The 26134-nt window shown below is 43.9% G+C and overlaps 1 protein-coding gene across 1 annotated transcript; it reads right to left on the bottom strand.

The window, feature by feature from the left end:
• Positions 1-8680: 8680 nt before the first annotated feature.
• On the bottom strand, positions 8681-25817 carry LOC133508820 (C-terminal binding protein 1). The gene is made up of 11 exons (XM_061835269.1): positions 25449-25817; positions 20773-20927; positions 19339-19483; positions 18786-18889; positions 18611-18713; positions 17897-18021; positions 17537-17626; positions 17324-17454; positions 16941-17068; positions 16755-16869; positions 8681-16215 (listed from the first exon to the last, which is right to left on the bottom strand). The coding sequence occupies exons 1-11, from the start codon at positions 25486-25488 to the stop codon at positions 16020-16022; spliced, it is 1332 nt and encodes a 443-aa protein (XP_061691253.1). The 5' UTR covers positions 25489-25817; the 3' UTR covers positions 8681-16019.
• Positions 25818-26134: the final 317 nt, after the last annotated feature.

The raw sequence follows: 26134 nt of genomic DNA, 5'->3' as shown, positions 1-26134 counted from the left end.
AATAAGGTAAATTTAAAACAAAATCAAAATACGAGGTAACACTAAAAAGAAAGCAAGAGGTGAGATTTGAACTATGATGCAAATGTCCCTCATAAAATAATCAATGCCAAATCACACACATATACTGCACATTCAATCTATCCATCCATTTTGTAATCCGCTTATCCTCACAAGGATCTTACCCCAGCTATCTTCGGGCAGGAGGCAGGGTACACCTTATCTTAAATAAGGTAATCTGTTGCATCATTGTATTTAATCAGCCCTGGTTAACATCCCTCCACGTTGCTAATATTGCAGTTTTTTTCCCCCACTTGATAAAGACCTCAAGAACAGTCAAATTAATCTAGATCTCATTTGATCGAGTTTTTTTTTTTTTTGGGGTCTTTTTTACATCTCATCTGTAGAGATAGAAAAAGGAAATAACCCTATTATGACAAATGAGCTTAAGGTACAAATATCTGTTTTCAAATGTTGGCAAAGAAATACTCAAAGTACATATAAGTGTAAAATACAGTAACAAAGTCTTTACACTGTGCAACTGCCCACTACTGCATACAGATACTGCAAATAACAGCGACTGCCCGATACATGACCCAAATCTCGCTAAAACTGACTGATGCCGGCATCACGAACTACCTCATCTAAGGTTTGCGCCATCAATCACGGCAAACCAAGCAGTACTGGTGAGCCAATGTTAGATATTTCGAGAGCAGTGTGATTTATATTTCAAGAATTTTGGATAAGTAAGCTCTGGTCGGTGTATTATGACTGCAGAGTATTAAAACACAAACTGTATAAAATTCCTATTAAGGGGAACTGCTGACTCTGGTTTTTGGTGCTCACTCCGACCGCCCAAAGACATTGATACAGTACTTGGTAAAGGTTTTTGTAGCATTTGTACACAGAAGGATCAGAATAAGCACTGCACATATGGACAGAATTTTGGAGCTGTAATGCTATATCTTATTGTATTCTGATCTTGCGAGACTTAAAATTCCCACATAGAAGATAATATATTAGTTAAAGGACAGGCAGTTTCCGCACTCTTATGTCCATCTCCACATGTCTACTCTGTAAGCACGCAGTACAGCTCAGCCAGGCATTGTGCATGTCATTCCTGTCTATATACTTTTGCCGATACTTTTACTCATTTGAAAAGGCATCATTGCAGGTTTTGAGTTGCTTGTGTTGTATGAGTATTTTCTGCTGCACATGTCAAAAATTACTTCACAAAGTATAATGACCGTAATTTCCGGACTATAGAGCGCACCAGATTATAAGCCTCACCCACTACATTTTGAAAGGAAAAAGCATTTTGTACATACACAAGCCGCACATGATTAAAAGCCGCACGTGCCCACATTGGAACATGAGATATTTACAAAGAAAGACGGTACACAGAAAGAGTTTTCAAAGTTCCAATAATATACCTTAGTTTTTCTTTACAAACAGTGCCTGTGACGCGTCAATAACACAGCAGCAACACATTAGCACAGCGCTAACAGGGCCAGTTAAGAAAACATACTGGTAAAAGTCACTGAGACGCGGCAGTACCACAGCAGCAAGCGAGCGCTAACAGGACCAGAAAAAAAACATACTGGTATAAATCAATGAGACGTGGCAGTAACACAGTACCAACACTCTAGCATGGCGCTAACAGGGCCAGGAAAAAAAAAAAAACATACCAGTAAGAAAAATCAATGAGACGCGACAGTACCACAGCAGCAACACGCGACACAGCACTGACAGGACCACAAAAAAAACATACTGGTAAAAATAAGTGAGACGTGGCAGTAACACAGTAGCAACACTCCAGCCCGTTACTAACGCTAGCACAGCGCTAACAGGGCCAGAAAAAAAAACATACCGGTAAAAATCTCTAATGCGGGAGTAACACAGCAGCAACATGCTAGCACAAGGCTAATGCTAGCACAGCGCTAACAGGGCCGGTTTAAAAAAAAAAAAAAAAAAACATACCAGTAAAAGTCACTTGCTCGGCACATATATTCCACGTCTCACTCTTGCCTGCCAGTCTTCGCAAGGGACCTAGGTTCAAGACCCTGTCCAGACCATTTTCCACGTCTTTGAGCAAGACACTGATACCCCAAAGTGCTCTCCGGGTGCTTCAGCTACCCCCCTGCTCCAGTGTGTTCTCCTAACGGATGGCTAAAATGCAAAGAACAAATTTCGTGCAAGCGTGCTCATGACAATAAGGATAATTCTTCTAAGAAGCCAGCTCGCACACACATTCATCCTTTGGGTCGCAACAGCGTAGAAGACTCTCGGACATGTTTTAGCACTCTATAAACACCCGTCCATCTGTCCTCAAGTGATAAAACAAACCTCAAGCTTCCATAAATTGAAACTATAGCTTATGGCGGTTGCATAATCGGACTTGGGAGTCATGCAGCTCAGCCGCAAAATAAACCGTAGTGCAAAAAGTGTACATCTGAGAACATTAACGATGTGAAATGGGAAAGCGCTTGTGCTTCTGTCAAAATACTCTGGTTTGTTTCTGTCTTCTGGCCACACTCAATCTTGAACGGCCTTCATGGTTTACATCCTTTATTAGGTTGGCCGTGGTTTTCTGCCGCAGCCGTAGCTTGGATGGAAGCATTATGGCTTTGGATCACCTCTTTATACCCCCCCCCCCCCGCCCCCTCCTTCCCTTGGAAGAAAAGCATTCACTCGAAGATAGTTCAAAGATACTTCGAGAAGTCATTTCACTGACCGTAAAACAGGTTTACATAAGCTCACTACAAGATATTGGTCACGGGTTAAACTTGTGTCCCTCCTATCTTAAGGCACCCCTGAATGTAATGAAATAAATAAAAAGTAGTACAAAAACAAATACAGTGAATGCTTGGTTCTCGAACGTCTCCGTTCGGTTTTCGAATGAAAACTTTGAGTTTTTTGCTTCCATTTTCAAATGAAAATCGGTACTCAAACGCCCCCGACAAAACCCGGAAACAACATAACGTGTGCGACCCAGGACGCGCTTTGTTATCGTGTATAACGCAGCCTCTGTACGCAGACATGTGGCGGTAGCTACATTTACTGACTGTTATTTCTTCCTATTGAGGACTATTAACCCCCAATCCTGGCTCAAGAGAAGTGACACTAGATAAGTCTTTGGGAAAAGAAAAGAACTTCCAGGGGGCGAGCCACCCCCACCGAAGACATTTGTTGATAGTTCTGGATTGCTTTTTTTCTCGTTAACTTTAATAATGACCATATCATATAATACAATTTCTGCTCTTTTTTTTGCCCCCCCCCCCCATCATTATTGTTGTTTAAAGTTATCTTCCACTTTTGTTAATAATAAAACGTTGACATAACTGGGGGCCGAGTCGTAACAGATACGGCAATGCACTCCCAGCCTAGTCTACTCTACTGCCAAAGCATACATTTAAAGCAAAAAATAAATATATTTCTTAAATCATTTTATTATATAAAGTATTTAAACTATACATGTATTTCTACTGTGCAGTTAATTATCAAGAAAAGCTTAAAAAAACTTTTAAAAGCCAAATTTTTTTAGGCTTGGAACGCATTGTTTCTTTTTCCATTAAATGTAATGGCAAATATCGATTCGATTTTTTAACAAATCTGTTCTCGAACTGCCTTGTACGGTAAATATGTTTTAATTCATTCATTTTAGGAGGAAAAACAGCAGAATTTATGCAACAACTATTACCTGACTCTTGATAATGTAAATGCTGGTCGGGGAAAGTGGGCTGCATGTCGCTCTTGGCCATATTTTGCCCACCCCTGCTCATTACTGTATCGTAGCGATGAAAGATGATCTGTTGGACCATCGTCTCAGGCGATGACGACGATGATTTACTCAGCATGTGGAAATGAAGGGACGAGGGAGGCTATTATAGCATCGCCTCAGTCTAAAGCAAACATGCACTCTCCCGAGGCTCAGACGGTTCGGGTTGCGTGAAATTTATAGCTTACGATTTGGGGTGTAAATGGATGAAGCCATCCTGGAATATTTTCTCCGTTCAAAAGCGACGACGTGGTGAAAGTGAGATCATCCTTCTCGAGGACAGATTGGGTTCACTTCTCGAACGAGGATGGATCCCTCTCGCGGCATTCTAGGAAAGCGTTTTTACATTTTCCGCGCGACGCATTCGAAATGTACATTTCGGTTCGGAATGTGTTCTGCAGACGTTTTGGCTTATAGGCGATGAGACTGTAATAAAATCGACATGATTTCCGCCAGACTGAAGAGTTACATAACGTGATGCTGCGTTTGCGCATCCCGCTGGCGACATGCATGCTTTAGACTATCAGCATACATGTTTATTTTGTTTCTATTCTTTTATTTTTATGATTTTTTTCATGAATTTTCAATTTAATCAGGATTTTGTTATGATAGCAAATGCCGCACTTGCTTATGCATTATGCAGTTGATCGATCGAAAGCAGAAAAACAATAAACGGCATCAAGCTTAAAAAAAATTGGGTGGATTTGAATTCGCTGACAGTGTGATGTAATTTTTGTCAATTAATATTCAAGTATCTGCCCACGTAGTGGTTGGCACCCTCCCGCGCGAATCAGATGAACGGCAACACGCCGTTTCCGGGTTTAAGTGAGCGAGTCTCTGCCATACAAATATCTCGTATATTTATGTATCTACGAAGTTCACGTGTGTGGTGTATTTTACAACAATACTAATTTCTGACATATGAAATATTGAATCTTGCATTCTTTCTTCCTGGCTTCAAAATATGACCCTCACTTCCAGATCTCCTTCCCAACATTCCAACGCTTGATGAATTTTGCTTCACAATAGCCGCCGTCACGGCCCACGCAGGTAGCGGGTCAGATGGACTTGAATGGGGAGTAGAACTTAAAAGATGCTGTCATTGCCCCAAAAGGCAAGAAAATATTAATTTGAGGGTATAGTCACTGTTCATCAGGGTTTTTTTTTTTTTTTTTTTTTTAAATAATTCTGTTGAATCACAGTTAAAAAATGTCTGCTTTGCATTGGGTAATTTTCATCATCCAGCCATGCATCCATTTTCTGAGCCGCTCATCCTCACGAGTGTCGCGGGGAGTGCTGGAGCCTATCCCAGCTGTCATCGGGTAGTCGGTGGGCTACACCCTGAATTGGTTGCCAGGCTATCGCAGGGCACATGGAGACAGACAACAGTCGCACCTACGGTCAATTTAGAGTGTCCGGTAAATGTTGCATGTTTTTGGGATGTGGGAGGAAATCATAGTGCCCGGAGAAAACCAACAGAGGCACGGGGAGAACATGCAAACTCCACACAGGCGGGTCCAGGATTGAACCCGGGACCTCTGAATGGTGAAGCAAACGCTTTCCAGCTGTGGCAGTGTGCTGCCAATTTTCATTATATTTCTATTTATTATTATTTTTGTCAGATTCTTTTTTTTTTCATTAACAGAAGGTTAGCAATAATTTTATCCACGTGCATTAGCAACAGTAACTGGGCAGCTATCTTATCTCGATGATGTTAAGTCTTGAAAATGAGTTCAGTGTTGCGTTTGAGTTGGGTTGACATTCTACTGTAGAAGCATTTGCTACATGACCTCATGACGCAATGACATATTTTAATAACCCCAACTTGAGATCTGTAGTCCCGAAGACATACAGTAGGCCTACTGTACTGAAAACATTATTTTGGCTGAAACTATTTTTGTCGTCGTTGACATTTTTACCATGTCATAGAAAATCGCGAGTCTGTGGGGTTTTCTGCTGATAGAGAGGGGTTATCCATCCAACCATTTTCTATGCCGCTTATCCTCACGAGGGTCGCAGGAGGCGGGGTACACCCTGAACCGGTCGCCGGCCAATCGCAGGGCACGTTGAGACGACCAGCCGCACTCACAATCACACCTAGGAGCAATTTAAAGTGTCCAATTAATGTTGCATGTTTTCAGGATGTGGGAGGGAACCGGAGTCCCTGGAGAAAACCTACGCAGGCACGGGGAGAACATGCAAATGCCACACAAGCGGGGCTGAGATCGAACCGGGGTCCTCAGAACTGTGAGGCCAATGCATTACCAGCTGAACCACCGTGCCCCCAGAGAGGGGTTATGTTTTGGGGGGAAAAAAATCAGTTTAAGGGGGAATTGACAAGTGCTCATCCGTGAATGTGCGGGGGTGCACTTTATATCATAATTGCTCGACATGTATCAAACAATTAATTTCATGAATAAACTCATCAAAATTGAGCCAATTGCAACTGCTCCAAGTGATAATTAGGATTCCACGTGTAGCCCCCCCCCCTCGTTGGCTTGTGCGTTTATGTGCTTGTGGGCCACATGGTGTCTATCACCCATCACCCTGCAACTCCTCCCAGCCCAAAACGCACGTGGGCAGAATCAAACTCAGGAAACCCCAGAAACCTGGCAGCCAGAAGTGGGTCAGCATCTTCCAAGAGTTGTGTCAGACACGCAACACGTTGAGGCAAAACGTGAGCTGACTGCAACAACTTATTCTACCTTTTTATTTGCTTGTTAAACACAAGCTACATTGACGCGTTAAAAAAAAAAACAAAAAAACACTTGAGCCGGTCTACACTGGGGTTGCACGGTGGGGCAAGTGGTTAAAGTGTTGGCCTCACAGTTCTGAAGACCGGGATTCAAATCCCGGCCCCGCCTGTGTGGAGTTTGCATGTTCTCCCCGTGCCTGCGTGGGGCTCTCCGGTTTCCTCCCACATCCCAAAAACATGCAACATTATTTGGACACTCTAAATTGACCATAGGTGCGACTGTTCTCTGCCTCCACGTGCCCTGCGATTGGCTGGCAACCAGTTCTGGGTCTCCCCCTGCCTCCTACCTGATGACAGCTGGGTTTGGCTCCAACACTCCCGCGACCCTAGTGAGGATAAGCATCTCAGAAGATGGACGGATATTCAACAGTGTTTGCTAAAACAAAGTCAGGCCGGTTGTTTTTTTATTTTTGCATTTGGATCTCCAATCAGTTCTTGTCGGGCCTCCCTTTGGAGTGGTCGGTTCTTGTCGTTATGCACTCGTTGTCACTTCCTGTTTTCGGCGCTATGCTAAAGCTTGTTGACACTTCTTCTGTTAAAAAAAGTAAGGCCGGTCGGTGCTTGTTTGGAAGCTTTGCTAGACGTTGTCAAGTTCTGGTAAGAGTTCTGGTATAAAAAAATAAATAATAAACATTTTGTCACTTTGCGAGAGGTTATTGACGCTTTATCCAATAAAGCAACAATGTGCAATTTTATAAACCTTAAAATCAGTGTCGATTTTGTAAGCGTTGATTCATTGGTCGTTTTCATCATTGCCGTCATAAATCTTTAAAATGATCATCTGAAAACATTTTGCAGCCACATTTAATGAATGTGATTTGCGGCCTGAATGAAGTCTTTCATTTGGGTTACGCTGTGAAAAGTTCTGGACGGAAAGCCGTTTTTCCAGCACTCGGCATCCATGCGGCCGTTGTTGCCTTTTTAACGAGCTGCTTTAACGCCGCTTGGCTTGGCGCGATAACACCCCCCCCCACCTACAATAAGTCTGAGGAAAGATCCGTAAACTTCGAAGTGGAGAAACTTTTACTCCCCCCCCCACCCCCCCCCCCCCCCCGTCGTGACCTGCCAATACCACTAATGGACTTGGCGACTTTCATTTACAAGCCAATGAATATTGCCCGGGGGGTGGGGGGGCTCACCTCAACTCATAAAATTGGATTTCTGTTTGGGTGCTGCTCGTCTCACCTTATTGTGCCGAATATTTCTATAAAAGCACCAAAATTCCACATTTGTATTATTCTGCCCACTTCTAATTACTTTCCAGATGTGTTGCCCAAAGGTTAAAGTCATTCACGAAATATTGAAAGCTATTTTTCAAAGTCCCCAAAGTCTTTTTTTTTTTTTTTTTTTTTTTTCTGCAGACATTATCCTTTCATATTTCCTAAGCAATCCAAACAGTTCCAGTTCAGTTCAACCAGGACGTTATGGAAGCATTTTACATCCTTACCACCTCCGTCTACATTTTTTCAACTGAAATCTTGGGAACCGTTCATCGCATTCCTCAACTTTACGCACTTTTTTTTCAGTATTCCGCATTTTCAATTACTAAATTCCAAAATTTATGGAGACATTTTAAATGTACCGTCATTTATATTCTGCTTTTATCAGTTTGGCATTTCCCTTTTTTTTTTTGTTCATTTTAATTAATTCCACATCATCTCGGTGGGCAGCACAGTGGATCAGCTGGTAAAGTGTTGGCCTCACAGTTCTGAGGTCCCGGGTTCAATCCCGGAGCTGCCTGTGTGGGGTTTCCATGTTCTCCTCGTGCCTGTGTGGGTTTTCTCCAGCCAGTCTGGTTTCTTCCCACATCCCAAAAACATGCAACATTAATTGGACACTCTGAATTGCCCCAAGGTATGATTGTGACAACCGTTTGACAGCTGGGATAGGCTCCAGCACTCCCTGTGACCCTTGTGAGGATAAGCAGCTAAGAAAATGAATGAATGGATGGATGGAACATTTCAGTGCTGTTTGCAGCTCTTCAGCATTCACTTGCAGTCTCCGCAGAAATTGCACTTTGTCGTTTCTGGATAATATTTCTCCTTTCAAAATGTTGTTGCTTGGATGGCAACCGGGAAAATACCACCAGATTTTGTGTCTCTCACAAAGTGAGGTCAACCTGATGCAACAACCATCAGGTGGGAGTCGGCATTTCTTTTATTAGTCTTCAAGTCTATAGTTTGAAACATTGGCATTTTTTCAATACAAGACCATGGATGGCATATCAAAGCACTTAGTAAATGTCCAATTTGATTGTAGGTATCAAACTCAAGGGCTGAGGGCCAGATGCGGCCCGCCACATCATTACACGTGGCCCATGAAACCAAATCGCGTTTGTCAACTTCGGTCATTTTCGCTCAAATCTGTGCTCAAATTCCAGATTGTCATAAAAAAACAATAATGTTGAGGTAACCGCTGTTACTTAACTGTGTTTCTACAGTAACTTGAACAAATTATTATCCTTGTCTTCTGATTTAAAAAGTACCGTAATTCCCGGCCTACAAAGCGCACCTGGTTACAAGTCTCACAGAGTACATTTGTAAAGGAAATACCGTTTGGTACATATGTACGCCGCAGCTTTGTAAAAGCCGCAAGTGCCCACATTGAAACCCACATTGAAATATGAGCTATTTACAAGAAAGACGGTACACAGAAAGAGTTTAACGCTAACAGGGCCGGTTAAAGTAAAACTTACCAGTAAATATCACTGAGACACGCCAGTAAAACAGCAGCAACACGCTAGCAGAGCGCTAACAGGGCTGGTAAACTTCACTTCCTCGGCACATATATTCCACCGGTCTCATTTTTACATTTTCCACTCGAGTGCCCCCTTGCGGCCGTTAGGAAAAAAAAATGCACAAATTAGCTGTAAAAATAACTTTGACACCCCTGATTTAGATGAATCCAATGTCATCTGTGGTACAACTCGCCTCCAAAGAAACCGAACTGAACTTTTGTACAGTATTCTTTTTTTTTTTCAGATTTCAGATTGCTGAGAGCATTCATACACAATAAGATAAAAAAACGTCAGTAAACGTTTTGGTGTTTCCATCTTGATGAATGTTAAGACGACGCTTTATAGAAGGCTTAACAGTGTCGGAACGCCATTATTCGAGCCATAACCTGGATTAACGATCCAGAGCCTCCCCCCAAGTGCAGCACAGCAGTATTTCCTGAAGTCGAGGCAAGGATTACAATCACCTTACCACATCTTCCAAAAGCCCAAAATCATTTCAATCATCGTTGGCGACCATTGTTTGACAATACATAGAGATGTGTAATATCATTTATTAGCGTACCGTCAACGATTACTTGACAACACATACTGTAGAGGTGTTTAAATCTCTTGTGTTCGCTTCCCATCTGTTTTGTTTTTAGCTTTTGATCTCCTCCAAGGCCTCGTTGCACGCTGCCCCCTCGCAGACGCCGAAAAAAAAAAAGCACTCTTTGCATGCATCTGTTTCCCATTGCGCTCACGGTGGCTTATTTTTTGTTTTTTTGTTTTCTTTTTTAGCTGAAATGCATCTTGAGTTTCCAGCTGGTGAGAAGTTTTTTTTCCAGTGGCTGAAAGTAACCTTGGGAGAGGTGAGCCAATCGTGTGTGTGTGGGGGGGGTCCACCACATTAATGCTGCTTATATGAACTTGATTATCAGACTTGTTTTGCTACATGTTTACATCCTTGTGGCTTTTTTTTTTTAACCTTCAGAAACTGCACACATACCTTTTAAAGTACTGTATTTTCCGTACTACGAGGCGCAGCGCATTGTAAGGCGCACCTTCAATGAATGGCCTATTTCAATTTTTTTTTCATATATAAGGCGCATAGAATAGACGCTACAGTAGAGGCTGGGGTTACGTTATGTATCCATGAGATGGAGCTGCACTAAAGGCTCAATATTGATCCACATATAAGGCGCGCCGGATTATAAGGCGCACCGTCGGCTTCTGAGAAAATGAAAGGCTTTTAGGTGGGCCTTATAGTGCAGAAAATACGGTACAGTGAAGCCCTGGCGTGAACAACAAAAAACTGTGTAACTGAAACTTCCCCACCGTGTCTATGAATTGCCTATGTTGATATCCTTCCATCTATCCTCCTTCTTTTCTTCCTCGCCGCTTATCCTGACGAGGGTTGCGTGAGTGCTGGAGGCTATCCCAGCTGTCAATGAGCAGGAGGCGGGGTACACCCTGAACTGGTTGCCAGCCAATCACAGGGCACATCAAGACAAACAGCCGCACTGACAATCACACCCAGGGGCAATTTAGAGTGTCCAATTAATCTGAACCTGTGGCTGTCAATAATGTTGAATATTTGGATGGTTCTTCAGACGGGATTGACGCGGACATAAGCGCGTAAACAAAGGCCCCCGGGGCCAAATCTGTATGGACGTATTCCTCCGTCTTCGCGATCGACCGATACTTCTATTTCTTCATATGAGGATAAATCCGAGAAATCAGCGCTGACAATAACTGTGTCGGAACGTAACCGAGCCTCGGGTTGAACACATGACACGTCACATCCGCGCACGCAGGTCATATGACTCGCCAAAATGTCAGCGACCGGGAACATTCAGAATTGCTGATATAAACAACCTTAAATGATATCTGATGAAAATCTTTATTTTAAAATTACAGTACCAATGACATGACCTATGTGATCCATTATTTTCAATGAGTGGCCTTCCCCTTTTAAAAGCTATAGCTTTTGAACATTTTTAAAATTACGACATGATAAATGTTTTCGTCGTCGTAATTACCATTACCACTACTGCAGTGATATTGAGACCAGACACCGATCAAACCGCATCTTTTACGGGTTTATTTCCTTTTAAAAGTATTCATACAAATGCATACAGTCACAGACATATCTTTCCTCAGGGCTTTTGACCAAAAATAATATTTACTGTAGAATATAGAATATATATATATATGTATATGTACTGTATACTGCTACGCCTACTACTTAACTATAAAGAGGACAAAACAGGTAGGCAACAGTGGACTGCGTACCAGGGATAGAATTTCAAAGTGCGCTTTCGTTCTTAAACGAGGAACACTTTCTGCGAAGGTTGCCATGGAAACGGTCAAGTCGATAGGCATTTTGTGAGGAATGTGTCGTTCATCGGAATTCCTCGCAGAATTCCCAAGGCCCTAGAACGTGCACATTCGGTATTTTGGCCCAACGAGAACTCGGCACTCAGCTCGGTTCGGTAGATCGGAGTCTGCAACACCCGTGTGAAATATCCATCCCTGATCGCCGCGCTCGCTACCTCGACGTGAAGGGGGGACGGGTAGGCAACAGTGAACCGTTTACTACTCGAGACGCTGGATCTGGAGTGGGATCCTGAAAGCACTGTCACTCTCGAAAAACTTCCAGATTCAAACTCACAACCTTTCGCTTTTTTCTGTGTAAACTGTGGGACTCTAAAAAACGATAAGAATTAAACCTGCAAGGAAATATAAATGCGAGGACTCACGAGTGGAAATATTGTATTGATACATTTTCGCTAGTCGACCGGAACTAGGCTGGCAGTATTGTCGTCACATAAGTTTGGTGACGTCATGAAACTTTGCCGCCATGCTCCGCCAACGCGCAACGGAAGAAAGTTACTCGTAAAAATTTTTCAATTTAGCATTGCCCATAGGTCCGCTATATGTGATTAAAAATCTGAATGTTTGGCGCAAAGTTTGCTCATGAAAGAGGACTGAAAATGGATAAAATGCTGATTCAAGGCAAAATGGCAGATATTGTTTTTCCTAGCATGGCTTCCTTGGACTTTTTTCATAGGCATCGTAGACAACCTACCAGATTTCACTTTTCTAGGTTAAACTTGCTTTCCTTTGACTTTTTTCAGTGGCATTGTAGACAAATTTCACTTTTCTAGGTGAAATTTGCTTTCCTTAGACTTTTTTTTTTGAGGCATCGTAGACAACCTACCAGATTTCACTTTTCTAGGTTAAACTTGCTTTAGTGGCTGAATCCCTCCCCAGAATTTAATGACGTTCGGGTAGTTTTTCGATTTTAAGACTGGGAAACCCCTCGAAATTGTCACTCGTTTGCCTCGAGAAAAATAACAAAGAAACACAGCAAGAATAAAGAGATCTAGTCCCACGCACGGCTGCTGTTTAGTATTGAATCGCAATGAAAGTCTCGGACCGTGTTCGGGCCTGTCAATGTAACTTAACACGAGACCAAACGAACGCACTAGCGGAGCACCAGAGCTCATTTCAACCGGCGCGCGAACGCAGCCTCAATGACGACGCCTTCAGGAACCCCGCACTCCCGCTCGCAGCGCTGCATTTTTACACACGGATAGATACAAACGAGTCACAATGACACAGGCAGGCAATGAAATTAAAAAAAAAAACCACCACCACTCTATGTACACACACGCAGACACTGACAACACGACGGTGGCCAAACGGTACACTGAGTAAGGACCCATCATGAAATGTTAAAGGGAGCGTTGTGCTATTCACTCTGTTGCTTTGTTAAAAAAAATGCTTCAGAGTAACCAAGGAATCAGGGTAAGGTCTGATTGATTTTTTGAAGGAAACGGTGGACAGACTGGTTAGAGCACGGGTGTCAAACCCATTTTTCTCGCGGGCCACATTGACGGCCGTTATGACTGTGAAACAACATCTCATCATATCTCCATCACCAATTTATTAACTAGTTTTGGAATCAGAAATCAAGGGTAATGTGTTTTTCAACTATTCACGTTTGCTCACACAAAAATGCTTGTACTATCTCAACTATTAATCAGTTATGATGTATGACGATTCGAAATTTTGATACAATTTTTTACAAGAATCCCGGAAATCAACACTCTACGTTTGGCTTTGCGGGCCACATGAAATCACGTGGCGGGACAGATCTGGCCCCCGGGCCTCGAGTTTGACACCTTTGGGTTAGAGCGTCTGCCTCACAGTTCTGAAGACCGGGGTTCAAATTCTGGCACTGCCAGTGTGGAGTTTGCATGTTCTCCCCCGTGCCGACATTGGTTTTCTCCAGCCACTCCGGTTAACTCCCACTCCCCCCAAAAACGTGCGTTGTACATTAATTGAAGACTCTAAATTGCCCGTAGGTGCGATTGTGAGTGCCGATGGTTAATTGAAGACTCTAAATTGCCTGTGGATGTGAATGTGAGTGCCGATGGTTGTTCGTTTATATGTGCCCTGCGATTAGCTGGCAACCGGTTCAGGGTGTACTCCCCCTCCTGCCCAATGATGGGCTCCAGCACTCCCGCTACGCTTTGTGAGGATAAGCGGCTCCGAAAATTGTTAGATGGATCACCCTTGTGCTGATTTATACGGCTGTTGCGTTCGAAATGGAAGCCCCGTCCGTACAGTGAAGCCCCGTTTATCCCACCCTCATTTATCAAAATGCACTTTTTAAACACGTCGTATTTAAACACAAAACACTTGCAAGCCTAAAAAATATACATAGAAAAAAATGTATTGTAGTATCTTTGTTCATGTGTTTTTAAGAGGTGGGGCCAGGTTGTGGTGGCGTATGAAGTCTGCATGTGAGTGTCTAGGGATGAGCTGTGGCTGACAGCAGCTCCTGTGTGAGTTTGCTCACTTGTGGGGGTCTCGTGGGAGCGGGAGGGACAAGTTGGGGACTATTTTTGCGTTACATACACATTTTAGGGTTTCATGCTAAGAGTTTCACGCCCGGTTTAGGGTTTCAAACAAGGGTTATTGTTTCAAAGTAGGGTTTAAATTCAGGGTTCATGTTTCAAATTAGGGTTTCAAGAAGGCGGGGTTCGGGTAGGGGTGGCGGCACTGAACACGTTTTTGTTCAGTTCTTTGTCTGCTACATTACAAAGTCTCAGTGCATCGCGTTGCGTCTTCCCAACCACATAATTTAAAAAATATCAACTCCGAGCGAACCATTTTGACCCCCCCCCCCCCCACCCCCGACCCTGTAAATGGCATGCTCCGTTCAAAGCACAGCAAACAACCGAAGAGCGTCACATTCGAACGAAAGGCAAGCATTTCCGAAGAACGCCAAAAAGAAGCACAAAACGTGAGGGAATGACGTCGATGGGAGACGGCAGCTGACTGCAGAAACGGACGTTCCTGAGGTGGTGTGCAAAAAAATAAAAAATAAAAGCTGCTTCTGCTTCAAGGTGGCTTGTTGTTAAGGAAAATTCGCAAATAAGCTTCCAGCATCTTCTCGCCAGCAAAAACTTTCCCAACCTCATTTATTTTGTACCAAATGTACTGATTTACTAATGTTCTTTTAATTGATGGCAGAATAGATTTGTGTTCAACTGAAGACGGCCGTATTTCGCACTATTTGTGAGTAAATTGAGACGTTACTGCAGTATACGGCGGTACCTTGACTTACGAGTTAAATTTGTTCTGTGACCAAGCAAACGGCTGAAGGTGCACGGGTGACTGCGGCTCCCCTTTCCCACACATGAGGGCATCAAAGTACAGGGAGTCCTTGGGTTAAGAGGTTTCGACTTTACGCCTGTCCCCCGTCTTGTCTGCTAAAAAAAAATGCTTTAAAAAACCTTTTTTTTAGGCTTGGAACGCATTATTTCGTTTTCCATGCGTCGTAATGGGAAAACGCGCTTTGGTTTTTGAACGTTTCGGTTTTCAACCGGCCTTCTGGAACGGATTGTGTTTGAGAACCGAGGCACCACTGTATTTGATTTTTTATGCAAAGTATTTTGATGTAAATTCTGACTTTAATGGTGGAATCCAACTTCAGTCGAAATTCAAGTTAAGTCGCTGCTGTGTAGGAACAGATCTCAGTGGTAGACCGAGGACTCCCTGTACCTTCATTTTTCAGTTTGCTGTTGTTTTTTTTTTTTTGTTTGTTTTTGTTTTTTTAACTTGAGTGGCGGTGAAGTAAAGCTCTTAATTGAAACTTTTATTCGAGCCAGAATTTTCAAAAATATAGGCCACAAAATTTTAAATCCATATTAAATAAAAGTACTCATTGAAGACACTTCATTTACTGCGGAAGGTAATACGGATTTAAAATTTTGTGGCCTATATTTCGCTATTAATTTTATTATTTTACTATTATTACTGTGATTTTTTTTTTTCACTAAGTTTAAGGTCACGCTTATCTCATAAAAATCATATGTTGGGTCACTTGTAAGTCAAGGTAATCACAATGTACTGTATACTTTTGTGACATTTTTCTGTCGTGGTATGCTGTGGTATTTTACTCTTAAAATATGTACCTTGGATCAATTAAGGTTGGGAAACTGTGCACATATTTTTCTGCTTCACCTTGGAAATGATGGGGGGGGGGGGGGAAAAATGGGAAATTTTGGACTTATTTTTTTTTCGCGTCTTAGGCCAGATGAGCATCCAAGCTCTGTGTTTCCTTTGTCTGACCATCACTGTCATCTTCTTGGCTCTCTTTGGAGTGTCAACAGGCAACTGTGCCAACGTCCTGTACATTTTGGACTCAGTAGTTACTTCCTGGACTTTTCTGCCGTGCTTTTTTTTTTTTTTTTTTTTAACTACAGCTGCTCGTTTGGATGTTGTTCTCTGTCGCCCTCTGGCGGCTTGACCGTGTTGTGTCCGGGCGACGGGGTGTGCGGGGGATGCGCGATGGCCGGCGGGAGGGGGTGCGCGAGGGGCACCGCGCTGGGCACGACGCCCTCCACGGGCGGCGGGAGGCCGCCGGCGGTCATGCTCACCACGCCGGGCGGGTACCTGGGAAGCGGAGAGAGGAGTTTGGGTTAGGGTTGTGCTCCAATTTTTTAAAAGTAGAGTCGCCAACAATTATCAGGATTTGTTTCACATTAAAAAGGGTCAGGTATTCAAATTAGGGTTTCGACCCAGAGTTGTGGTTTCAAAGTTGTTTGTGTTTCATACTTGTGTTTTGATCATATTTAAGGATTTGTTTTATGTTTTCAAACAAGATTTAAGGTGTCAAATTGGGCTTTCAAGACCAGAATTGTGGTTAGGGTAATATTTTAAAGTTTGGGTTTGAGCGAGGGTCAGGGTTTCAAACCATCGCACAGTTGCCTTGCAGTTTTGCAAGCCATGATTCGTCTCTTGAGCCAGTATTAGGGTTTCAAAAGAGGTTTTCAAACTGGTATTAGCGTTTGAAGAAATAATTATGGTTTCAAATTATCCATACATTCATGTTGTGAGCTGCTCATCCTAACAAAGGTCGCGTATGGTTTCAAAGTAGCTCATGTCAAAGGCTATACAGTATTGATGCTATGACAAGCATGTACAGCATTTACCTGTAGGCTCCGTTGAGCTCTGGGTGAACGTTGGCTGGTTCAACCCCCGTCCAGTGATTGTTCTGAGTCAGGAACTCTTTGTTGACGCAGTTCTTCAGACTGTCTGGAATCCGACCTGCGCACAAACCGAATCTTCTTGGAATTGAAGTACAACCTTTTAAAGCTGCTAGTCAAGGTGGTGCTAACCTGTGATGGCTCTTCGAATCTCCCTGGCCGCCTCCTCACGCATCTCCAACGAGGCCTGTTCGCTGTACCAGGCGGCGTGAGGCGTGCAGATCAGGTTGGGGGCGTCCTTCAGTGGCCCCAGACTGAAACTATACCCACAAATGCAGTCTGTGAAAGGGGCCGGATCTTTGGTTCGGCGGAGGACTAGATACAAAGAGTTTTTGCGTGGGTCTGTAAAACCCAGGACTCATTGCATTTAGCAAGGTGTAGCGTGGCGTCCACTAACCCATTCGCGGTGTAAGTGCCGCGGGAGCGCGACGACGGAACGCCATGTAAACACTTTCGTGAGTGAGGGTTACCAAATTGTACAATCACGTACGAGAGCCAACCAGAGGTGACATTACCTGAAAGGTTCCGTCTCGTGAACATCCAGGGCGGCGCCCCGTATCCTCCCGTCTTTCAGAGCCTGGGCCAGGGCCTTCTCGTCCACCAGACCCCCCCTGGCTGTGTTGACCAGAAAGGCCCCCTGACGCATCTGGAAAAACAGGCCGCGTCCCCCAACGTTTTTTTTTTTCCCCCGGATCAAATTCAGATCCGATCGAGGTCCGGTTCAGTACCTGCTTGATGGTGAAGTCGTTGATGAGGTGGTGGTTGTGTTCGTTCAGGCTGCAGTGCAGCGACACGCAGTCGGAGTGGAAGAGGAGATCCTGTGGAGAGCAAAACATTTGAAACAATTTCATGTCAAAAAAATGTCTTTCCTCTTCTGGCCACAAGAGAGAAATGTCCCTGTGTTCCGTTTTAATTGTCCGTCACGATAGAGAGGATGTCACGATAGCGCACAAAATGACAATTTCGATCCGACAAAATACGAATCGCTTCAATTGCAATAAAACATGAAATGGAATCATACAACTCACCGGGATTACAAATTATAATTCACCGATAATCTTAATGCAGAGCTCAATGCCAATGAATACCTGTAGCGTGGTGACCCTTTGAAGGCCCAAGGATCTTTCCACGCCGTCCGCCAAATAGGGATCGTAGAAAATCACGTTGAAGCCGAACGCTTTTGCTCTCAGGGCTACGGCTTGGCCCACTCGACCTACACACACACACACACACACACGCACACATTAATGCACAAACCCGTTAACATAACAGTTGAAAGTAGACCAGAAGACTGGACCTACATGTCTTAAATCGGATCAGAATTTAAGCCTCGACTTGGGTTTGACTTATTGCTTTCATCCATCCATTTTCTGAGCCGGTTATCCTCACGAGGGTCGCGGGAGCGCTGTAGCCTATCCCAGCTGTCATCCGGCAGTAGGCGGGGTACACCCTGAACTGGTTATAACCGCTTAGTATATGTCTTTTTACATTACATTACTTTTTACATTTATTATTGTGTTTATTGTTCAGCCGTTGGGGATGCCACGCCACTTTTTTCTGGCATGTGATTTAGGCTCGTAAGTAAGATCATACACTTACTAAATAACATGAGCTAAAGATTTTAACCGACATGTTGGTGCATTATGCTCCATTTTAAGAGCTTTGTCACCATCTTGTGGCATCTACAGGCAATTGCAAGCCCCTTTTTGTACATGTATCAATTATTTATGTATTTATTTATTTGCTTTTCAGTGGGTTCACTGTAGAGTGGGTACGTGATTTGGCTTTTCGCCTTGACTTACCCAGTCCAATGAGTCCCAGCGTCTCCCCTCGGATCCTCGCCGCTCCCGAAGCCACCTCTCGGATCTGCTCCACGCTCTGGACCCGTGTGCCCTCGCGGAGAGCCTGGCGTTGCGGCGTATAGCGGTACGTGATAAATGGAACAAAGATGTTTTGGGTTTTTTTTTTTCAACACACCTGATGCAGCCACGTAGTGCGGCGGTACAAGGTGAGGATGTGACACAGCGTGGAGTCGGCCGTCTCCTCCACTGAGGCAGCTGGCATGTTACAAACTGCGATTCCTGTTGGAAAGGAAGATGAGGAACATTTTAGCAGCAGCTTGATGGCTTCTCAAACTGAATTTGGGCTGTTTCAATGGTCCAAAACCACAATAACTTTTGAACGCATTGTCACACTGAAATGACAAATTCATCGGTCCGTGGATTTTTACGGTTTTAAATGACTAATCATCGAAATGCCATGCAGATATGGATTTAATGTCTCCCCCTACGATTTGAAGGAGCGATCTTAGAAAACTATACCACTGACAGCATTAGGTAAGAGTCTTAGCCAGGATTTGCTCTGTTTCTGGAGTCCAGGAATCGTTAAGGTTGGAAATACATTTTGGACTGAATGTCTATTTTAAGGTGATCTTTTTGAACCGTCACCATCCACAACCACGTGACGTGACTGTCAGGAATGAAACTTCAAACCACTCTCCCAGGTGGTGTGAAAGGGGCTAGCGGCTCACCAAGTTCACCAGCAGATTTGATGTCAATGTTATCGTAGCCGCTGCCGATGCGAACGATGATTCGGAGCGCTTTGAACTTCTCCAGGTCTTCTCTCATCAGAGTGATGGTGTGATACATCAACGCTCCCACGGCTTCATTCAGTACCTGCACACACAAAGTGCTAGTTTTATTTTATTTTAACGACAGTATTATTTACGAAATCTGAAGCAGAAGAGTGGATTACTTTGAACGGGTACTGGGTGGATATCTTGTCCGGACCCTCTTAATATCCTGTTTGAATACACCTGCCTCCACCGGATCATGCCACGACCTCGATATGCCACGGGGACCCGATATTATTGCGAAATGCAATCAGATAATGTTTCCTCGCCTTTTAATGACGAGCATTCAAACAAGCGCCTACTAGGGAATTTACCCAAATGAGCCTCAATCAGAAGCCGTAGCAGTATCCTGCTCACATGGGCTATGCGGGATTGCCGAGCTATATGGCCTACTGTATGTTGCCACGGATGAAGCACGGCATCAAAGATTAAGTTTTATTTTGAGTTTGGGGCATGAAAAAGCGGGATAGAAAATGGAAGACTGCGAGAAATATACAAACGTACGATTTTCATCGTCTTGTAGAACTCGGTTTTCTGTTGCGTTCACCTCCGGCACTGCTGGGTGTCAACGACATGCCGTTCAATTAGCATGTCAAAACCATCTGTTTGTGCCAGCCAGGCTGTGGCCTACTGAGCACATTCACAGAGAAAGGCTGAGCAAGTGTGCCTGGCAGTCTCCCAGATATCTGCCAGATATTTTCACACCAGCATGTTGACAGCAACTAGTCTAGTCACAGTGGGTGACCCACTATGGAGCAATACTGCGTGCTTGCTCTTCGCATATTACAGTTTTTAAAATGAACCTTTTATTGTTTGTATCTCTAAGTTTCTTGTTTCTTGGCAGCCACACAGTCTGAAGATTCCCCCATTTCAAAAGAGTCCTGAGCAAATCTTGACGAGGTAGAATTGGAGGGCTTGCTCACTTCAGCTTTATGGTAGAATTAACCAATGGCGCTTCGTTTGTTGTCTGGATTTGGAAGAATGAACAATTCCAGATCTGGAAGGAGTCACATAGGCTGCAAGAACTCAAAAATTTGCTAGAGTTTTTGCTAGTCTCTTGATGGTTCTGAAAATGTGCTACAAGAAAGTTGCTAAGTTGAAGCGCAGTACAAAAGTAGCCCTCGCTTGGTTGTATTGCCCCAGCTTTACCTTCGGTCGGAATGAGGACGAAAGCCGTCCTCTGCGTTTCCATGAGACAGAACTGCCCCCCCTCCCAAAAAAAAAAAAAAAAAAAAAAAAAAGAAAAACAAGTGACCGGTTTTTAAAATGCATAATACATTTCTGAAAGTCAAGAACCTGTTTTACTGTACTTTCTCTCGTGGAGTGACCTACCTTCTCGTGGATTTCCTGTGTGGACTGGGCGTCACAGAAGGCCACGGTGGCCACGTCCTTCAGGACGGGCATCTCCACGGTGCAGTCGCGCCCGTCCAGTAGCGCCACCAGGGGGCGCGGGTGCATGGGTCCGTTCATGATGGGCGGCCTGATGCCTACAACAAACAGCAGAACTGAAGTAAGGGGAAATCCTATTCGGCAAGTCGGTGGATCAGCTGTAGCGTGCTGGCGTCACGGTTCTGAGTTGTGTTGATTTTACCGATACCATACTATGCTCATATCTTTCATGACTTTGTTCACACTACTTTTTGTCAGTTTTCATGTACTACTCCGCTCTAATCCAGTCCAAGTGGACCATGTGGTTTTTCTAATTTGAAGTTGGTCGCAAGACTCAAAATTCCACTGAAGTCGACCACGTCCATCATCATTTTTCCGACTTTGCAGCTTCAGCCACACCTGACATCAACAATTTTCCTCAGTCTTTCCACCGCACTCATTCCGGGAGCGTCCAAATGGTCTTGTGTCCTTCAGATGGAGGACACACAAGTGGAAATTCCTCCGCGTTTGGATGTCTCGATTTTCCCATTTAACTGAGCTCAGATCCCAAGAAATGAAGATGGGATTTCTAGATCACCGTCCCTGAAATATTCAAAGGAATCAGGCGCATCAGGAGAAGATTTCGGTGTGAAAGTTTCGGTGTGAAATGCTGACTTCCTTCATTCGTAGGGTCGGATGTCCTTGACCGAGAAACAGATGAAAGAGCTCTGGAATTGTTTACTCCAATTGAGCGACTCCTTTTTCTGAAAGGAAGCAATTTGTTGCGCTGAGCAGCTGCCAGGAGATAATTGATGTGTTTGGATCATTATTTTATTTGGCATTTCAAGATAGGTGTAAGGTTCCAAATCATGGTCAGGATTAGGGTTTGAAAATTAAGTTTCAAGTCAGGGTTAGGGGTTTGAAATAAGTGTTACAGATTCAAAGTGGGGTTTCAGACAAGAGTTTGAGTTTCAAAGTAGAGTTGAAAGCCAAGGTTTCATGCCAGCGTAAACATTTCAAAAAGAAATTAGCGTTAGAAGCCAAGTTTTCAAGTCAGGCTGTCAAGCTAGAGTTGAGGTTTCAAATGAGTTTTTCAAGTCAGAGTTAGGGTTTTGAAACAATGGTTAAGGTTGAAAGTTAGGATTTCAAAAGAAGAATTAGATTGTGGTCAGGGTTAAGGTTTCAAACAAAAATTTGCATTAGAAGCCATGGTTAGGGTATCACAGTAGGAATTCAAACAAGAATTTGTGCTTTTATGATGGGATTAGGTTTTTAATCAGATTTTCAAGACAGGGTTTGAGTTTAAAAGTAAGGGTTCAAATGAAGTTTGCAAAGTAAGATTTCATGACAGGGTAAGTTTCAACAGAGGGTTACAAGTCACATTTAGCTTTCAAAATAGTGCTTGAAGCCAGGATTAGCGTGTCAAAGTGGGGTTTCAGGACTGGTTAGGTTTCAAAATCAGCCATCAACGCTGTTTTATTGTTTCAAAGTATGATTTTAAGCCAGGGTTCAAATTCAATGAATTGGTCTGTTTGACAAAAAGGAGAACTGAGTCTAGACGTCAGAGGCTTGTCAGTTGCTATCCAAAGGCTGTTAAGTCTCATTTTACAAGAGTTTCCGCATGCTGCTTTCTTCAAGTAATGACCAAAAAAAAAAAAAAAACATCACTTGTCGTCAACTCTGTACAATCTCAACCCTGTTTCTGTGGGGGGAATTGAATTCCAACATGAAACCTGTTCTGACGATGCAAACGTTCACATTACTCTTCCGCGTGGAGGAAAATTCATATTCGACATTTGCGTGCTGTACAACGCAATTAATAGAGAATCAATAGATTGTCAAAAGTGTGACTGAAACGTTGTAAAAACCATCAAGAGCACAGGTGTCAAATATCTGATGTGGGGCTCCATGTTAATTTGTGAACACTTCGTTGGTGTCAGTTTTCCTTGTGTTTAAAAGTTATTATCCATCATAAGAATCAAATCCAGGGGAGACGAGTGTTAAAACTACGGTCCTATGTAACACCACGGTATTAGATTTCCCGTATGGGGACAGGAAATATAGCGACTCGCTTCCCAAATGTAGCACGTTGCCAAATACTGAACAACTCTTGAAAGAGCGGCCTTTAACGTCTTTAGTGCCATTCTCAGTTGAAGTGTCCTATCAAATTGTATGTAAAACAGAATTAATCATATCTTGAGTGTTTAAAACAACCTCATAAGTTAGCCTTTGAGCCCACTAGCTTAATGCTAACAGTAAATAGCTTAGAGAATGTTGTGGTTTGCTAACAAGTTAAGAACCAGCTTCAACGCCAATGGTGCGGCAAGCATGTAAACAACACAATATAATAATTCATTTCATTTATTCATACCTCTCAAACCACTCAAGGTCACTGTACAAACTGTTAAAATAAATCAAGACCAAGTACGACGGGACCTCATAAACATGCCACACGTAATCACGGCTCAGCTCAGGTTCTAGTTAGGAGATGTCATATAATAAATACATAATAATAACAGCCACTCTTAGGCACCTCAGAGGGCTTTTCTGTTTTCAACGCAGTCACACTGCTCAAGCTGTTGTTGGACTGCTTGCGTCCTAAAAAGAACATAAACAATGGGCGTTGCGCTTACTTAAAAAGATGTGAGACGGGGCGAACGCTCGCTTTGAGCTCAAGAACGCAGTGCAGACCATTGCAGTACGAGGAGAGAGGACATTTTTGGCATTCCAGCAACAAGAGACCCTCAGACCGACACTATGAAGTCCTTCACATTGACCTGTGGTGACCCTTCTGTGGTCTTCAAAAGCTTGCATGGTTTAAAGGAAGCGTTCGGGATTTCAAACAAGGGTTTCAAACCCGAGTTATTGTTTCCAAGGAGAGTTTAGAGACTGGGTTATTGTTTTGAAATTTGGATTCCAAGCCTGATTTATGGTTTCCCAGTGTGGTTCATAGCAAGAGCAAGTTACGGTATCCCAGTATTGTTTCAAGCCAATGGTGAATGATTTCAGATGAGGGGTTCAATCCGGGACTCGGGTTACCGAGTAGAGTTTCAAGACTCGGTTAGACACAAGACGACATGAGGTAGAATGTATCAATGTGCTTTACTAACGAACCAACGAACGCTGGAGAGGATGGTGGATAGAAGTGACGCCCTGGATGGGGTCCCTTAGGTTAGTGGGTTTCAAACCCTAACCTGAGTTTGAGTCACTGATGGTGTAGCGGTACACACCCCTGCCTTTGGATCGATTCCCGCTCAGTGGTGGTGTCTATCTACCCTGCAACTGACTGGCGACCAGTTCAGGGTGTAGTCCGCCCTTCGTCGGAAGCTCGCTGGGATAGGCTCCAGCTTTCCCGCAACCCTTGTGAGGATAACCGACTTGGATAATGACATGACATGACTTGAGTTTGAAACGTATCTCAGAGCAGCATAATAAAGGGGGTCGGGTGCAGTTAAAGAGAAGCAACACTTCTGTCTTGTTTTACATACGAGCTTCCTACAGTTGCAATGTACCGTGTTTTCCGCACTTTAAGGCGCACCTTCAATGCATGGCCTATATGAAAACTTTTTCATATATAAGGCGCATAGAATAGATGCTACAGTAGAGGCTGGGGTTACTTTATGCATCCATTAGATGGAGCTGCACAATATTGATCCATATATAAGGCGCACCTGATTATAAGGCGCACCGTCGACTTTTGAGAAAATTAAAGCATTTTTGGTGCGAAGTTAAGTGCCCTGCGATTGGCTGGCAAACAGTTCAGGGTTGACAGCCGGGATGGGCTCCAGCACTCCCGCGACCCTTGAGGATAAACGGCTAAGAAAATGGATGTATGTTTGAAGTTAAGGCTTTCCTCCAACCAGGAACCCAAATATTTGAAGTATACAGCACGCATCAACAAACCCAATTCCTTTACCCCCAAGAATCGAGAAGGAGGGAACCCGAGTGCTCCTGGGTGTAAACAACATTAGTTTTGCTTGCATTTAGAATCATTCTCGAGTCAGTGAGCGCTCGCTGCAGCGCTGCAGATTGACGACAGCGGTCTCGACAGCTGACGAATACGGTATCCTATCATCAGGATACGTGGACCACGGAGCGTTTTGTCAGGATCCAAACCGGGGTTACAGTATTGTAAATGAGGGTTTCAAGACGGGGATTAGGACTTCGATTCACGTAGCTAACGCTAAGAGGATTGTGCCGCCCATCATCTATTTAGCACAAAATCTAATCTAAGTTGACTGACGGCTCATTCATCGATTGCTTCTCCCTGAGTCGTAAGTGATGGATGCTGTATCCTATGACCTTGGACTCCCTGCCTCCCCGGGGGAGACAGTCGTGGGGGGGCACAGTCCCCCCCCCCCCCTGAAGAATGCGCCGGACTTTTATCCATCGACTACAGGCGCTAGCTCCATCCCCTCTTTTCTTTCGAGAACACTCTTTCGCCGCCACCTGTGCGTGCGCGTTCTCGCCAGCCCTCGTCGATTGCCGCCAACACACACAAATTCTTGCGAGGCCATTGCAAGATCGTGTAGTAGTCTATGAGAATAAAGGGGGAGGATAAAGACGGGGGGCGGGGGAGACGGAACGCACGACCGTGCTCGCAAAACGTCGACCCGGCACATGTAAACACGCACGTTTACCTAGAGGCATGCCTTTGTTGAGGAGATGCGAGCTTCCCATGGTTTTCGCATGTAGAATCCACTCGGCATATGGCGGCGGCTTCCTCGCCTCGCTCGCTCGCAGCACATACTCGTGTGCACCCCGCCTCACTCACTCTCTCTCTTTCTCTCACTCGCTCGCTCTCTCAACCCTTCCGTTCTGCCTTCCTAACCCCCTCCCTCCCTTTTTCTCTCTCCGCTACAGCAAATCCCTCCCTTTTTCTGTTTGTGGCAGTAACGGAGGGAAGGAAGAAGAATGTGAAAGAGAGAGAGAGCGAGTGAACCAGTAAAAAAGGGTAGAGCTCATCTTTTGTCTCCTGGAGCTGGAAAAAAGAAAAAAAAAAAAAAACAAGTTACGCAATGTGGAGGAAGTCGCGGGAGAGGACAAACTTGTTCCCGGTTTGAAACCTTGTTTATCCCCCCGGTGTTACTTTCTTTGCGACATCAACACATTAAAAGAAAAGCCAACTGTCGTGTAGAAAACATAACACCTGGTTTAAGTGTTTTTTAATTTTTTTTTTTCATCAAGGAAAAAAAAAATCTGCCTGGCCGTGTGTTAAAAAGTGATAAACAGCCCCATAAACCTAATAACTGGTTTGGCCTCCCGTGGCAGCATCGAGTCAAATCAAGCGTTGTGTCTCACTGGCGATGATTTTAAATGGATTGCG

This window comes from Syngnathoides biaculeatus, chromosome 11 (assembly GCF_019802595.1).
Source record: "Syngnathoides biaculeatus isolate LvHL_M chromosome 11, ASM1980259v1, whole genome shotgun sequence".
In the NCBI taxonomy this organism is placed as follows: domain Eukaryota; kingdom Metazoa; phylum Chordata; class Actinopteri; order Syngnathiformes; family Syngnathidae; genus Syngnathoides; species Syngnathoides biaculeatus.
This window is presented reverse-complemented; position numbering and strand designations above follow the sequence as displayed.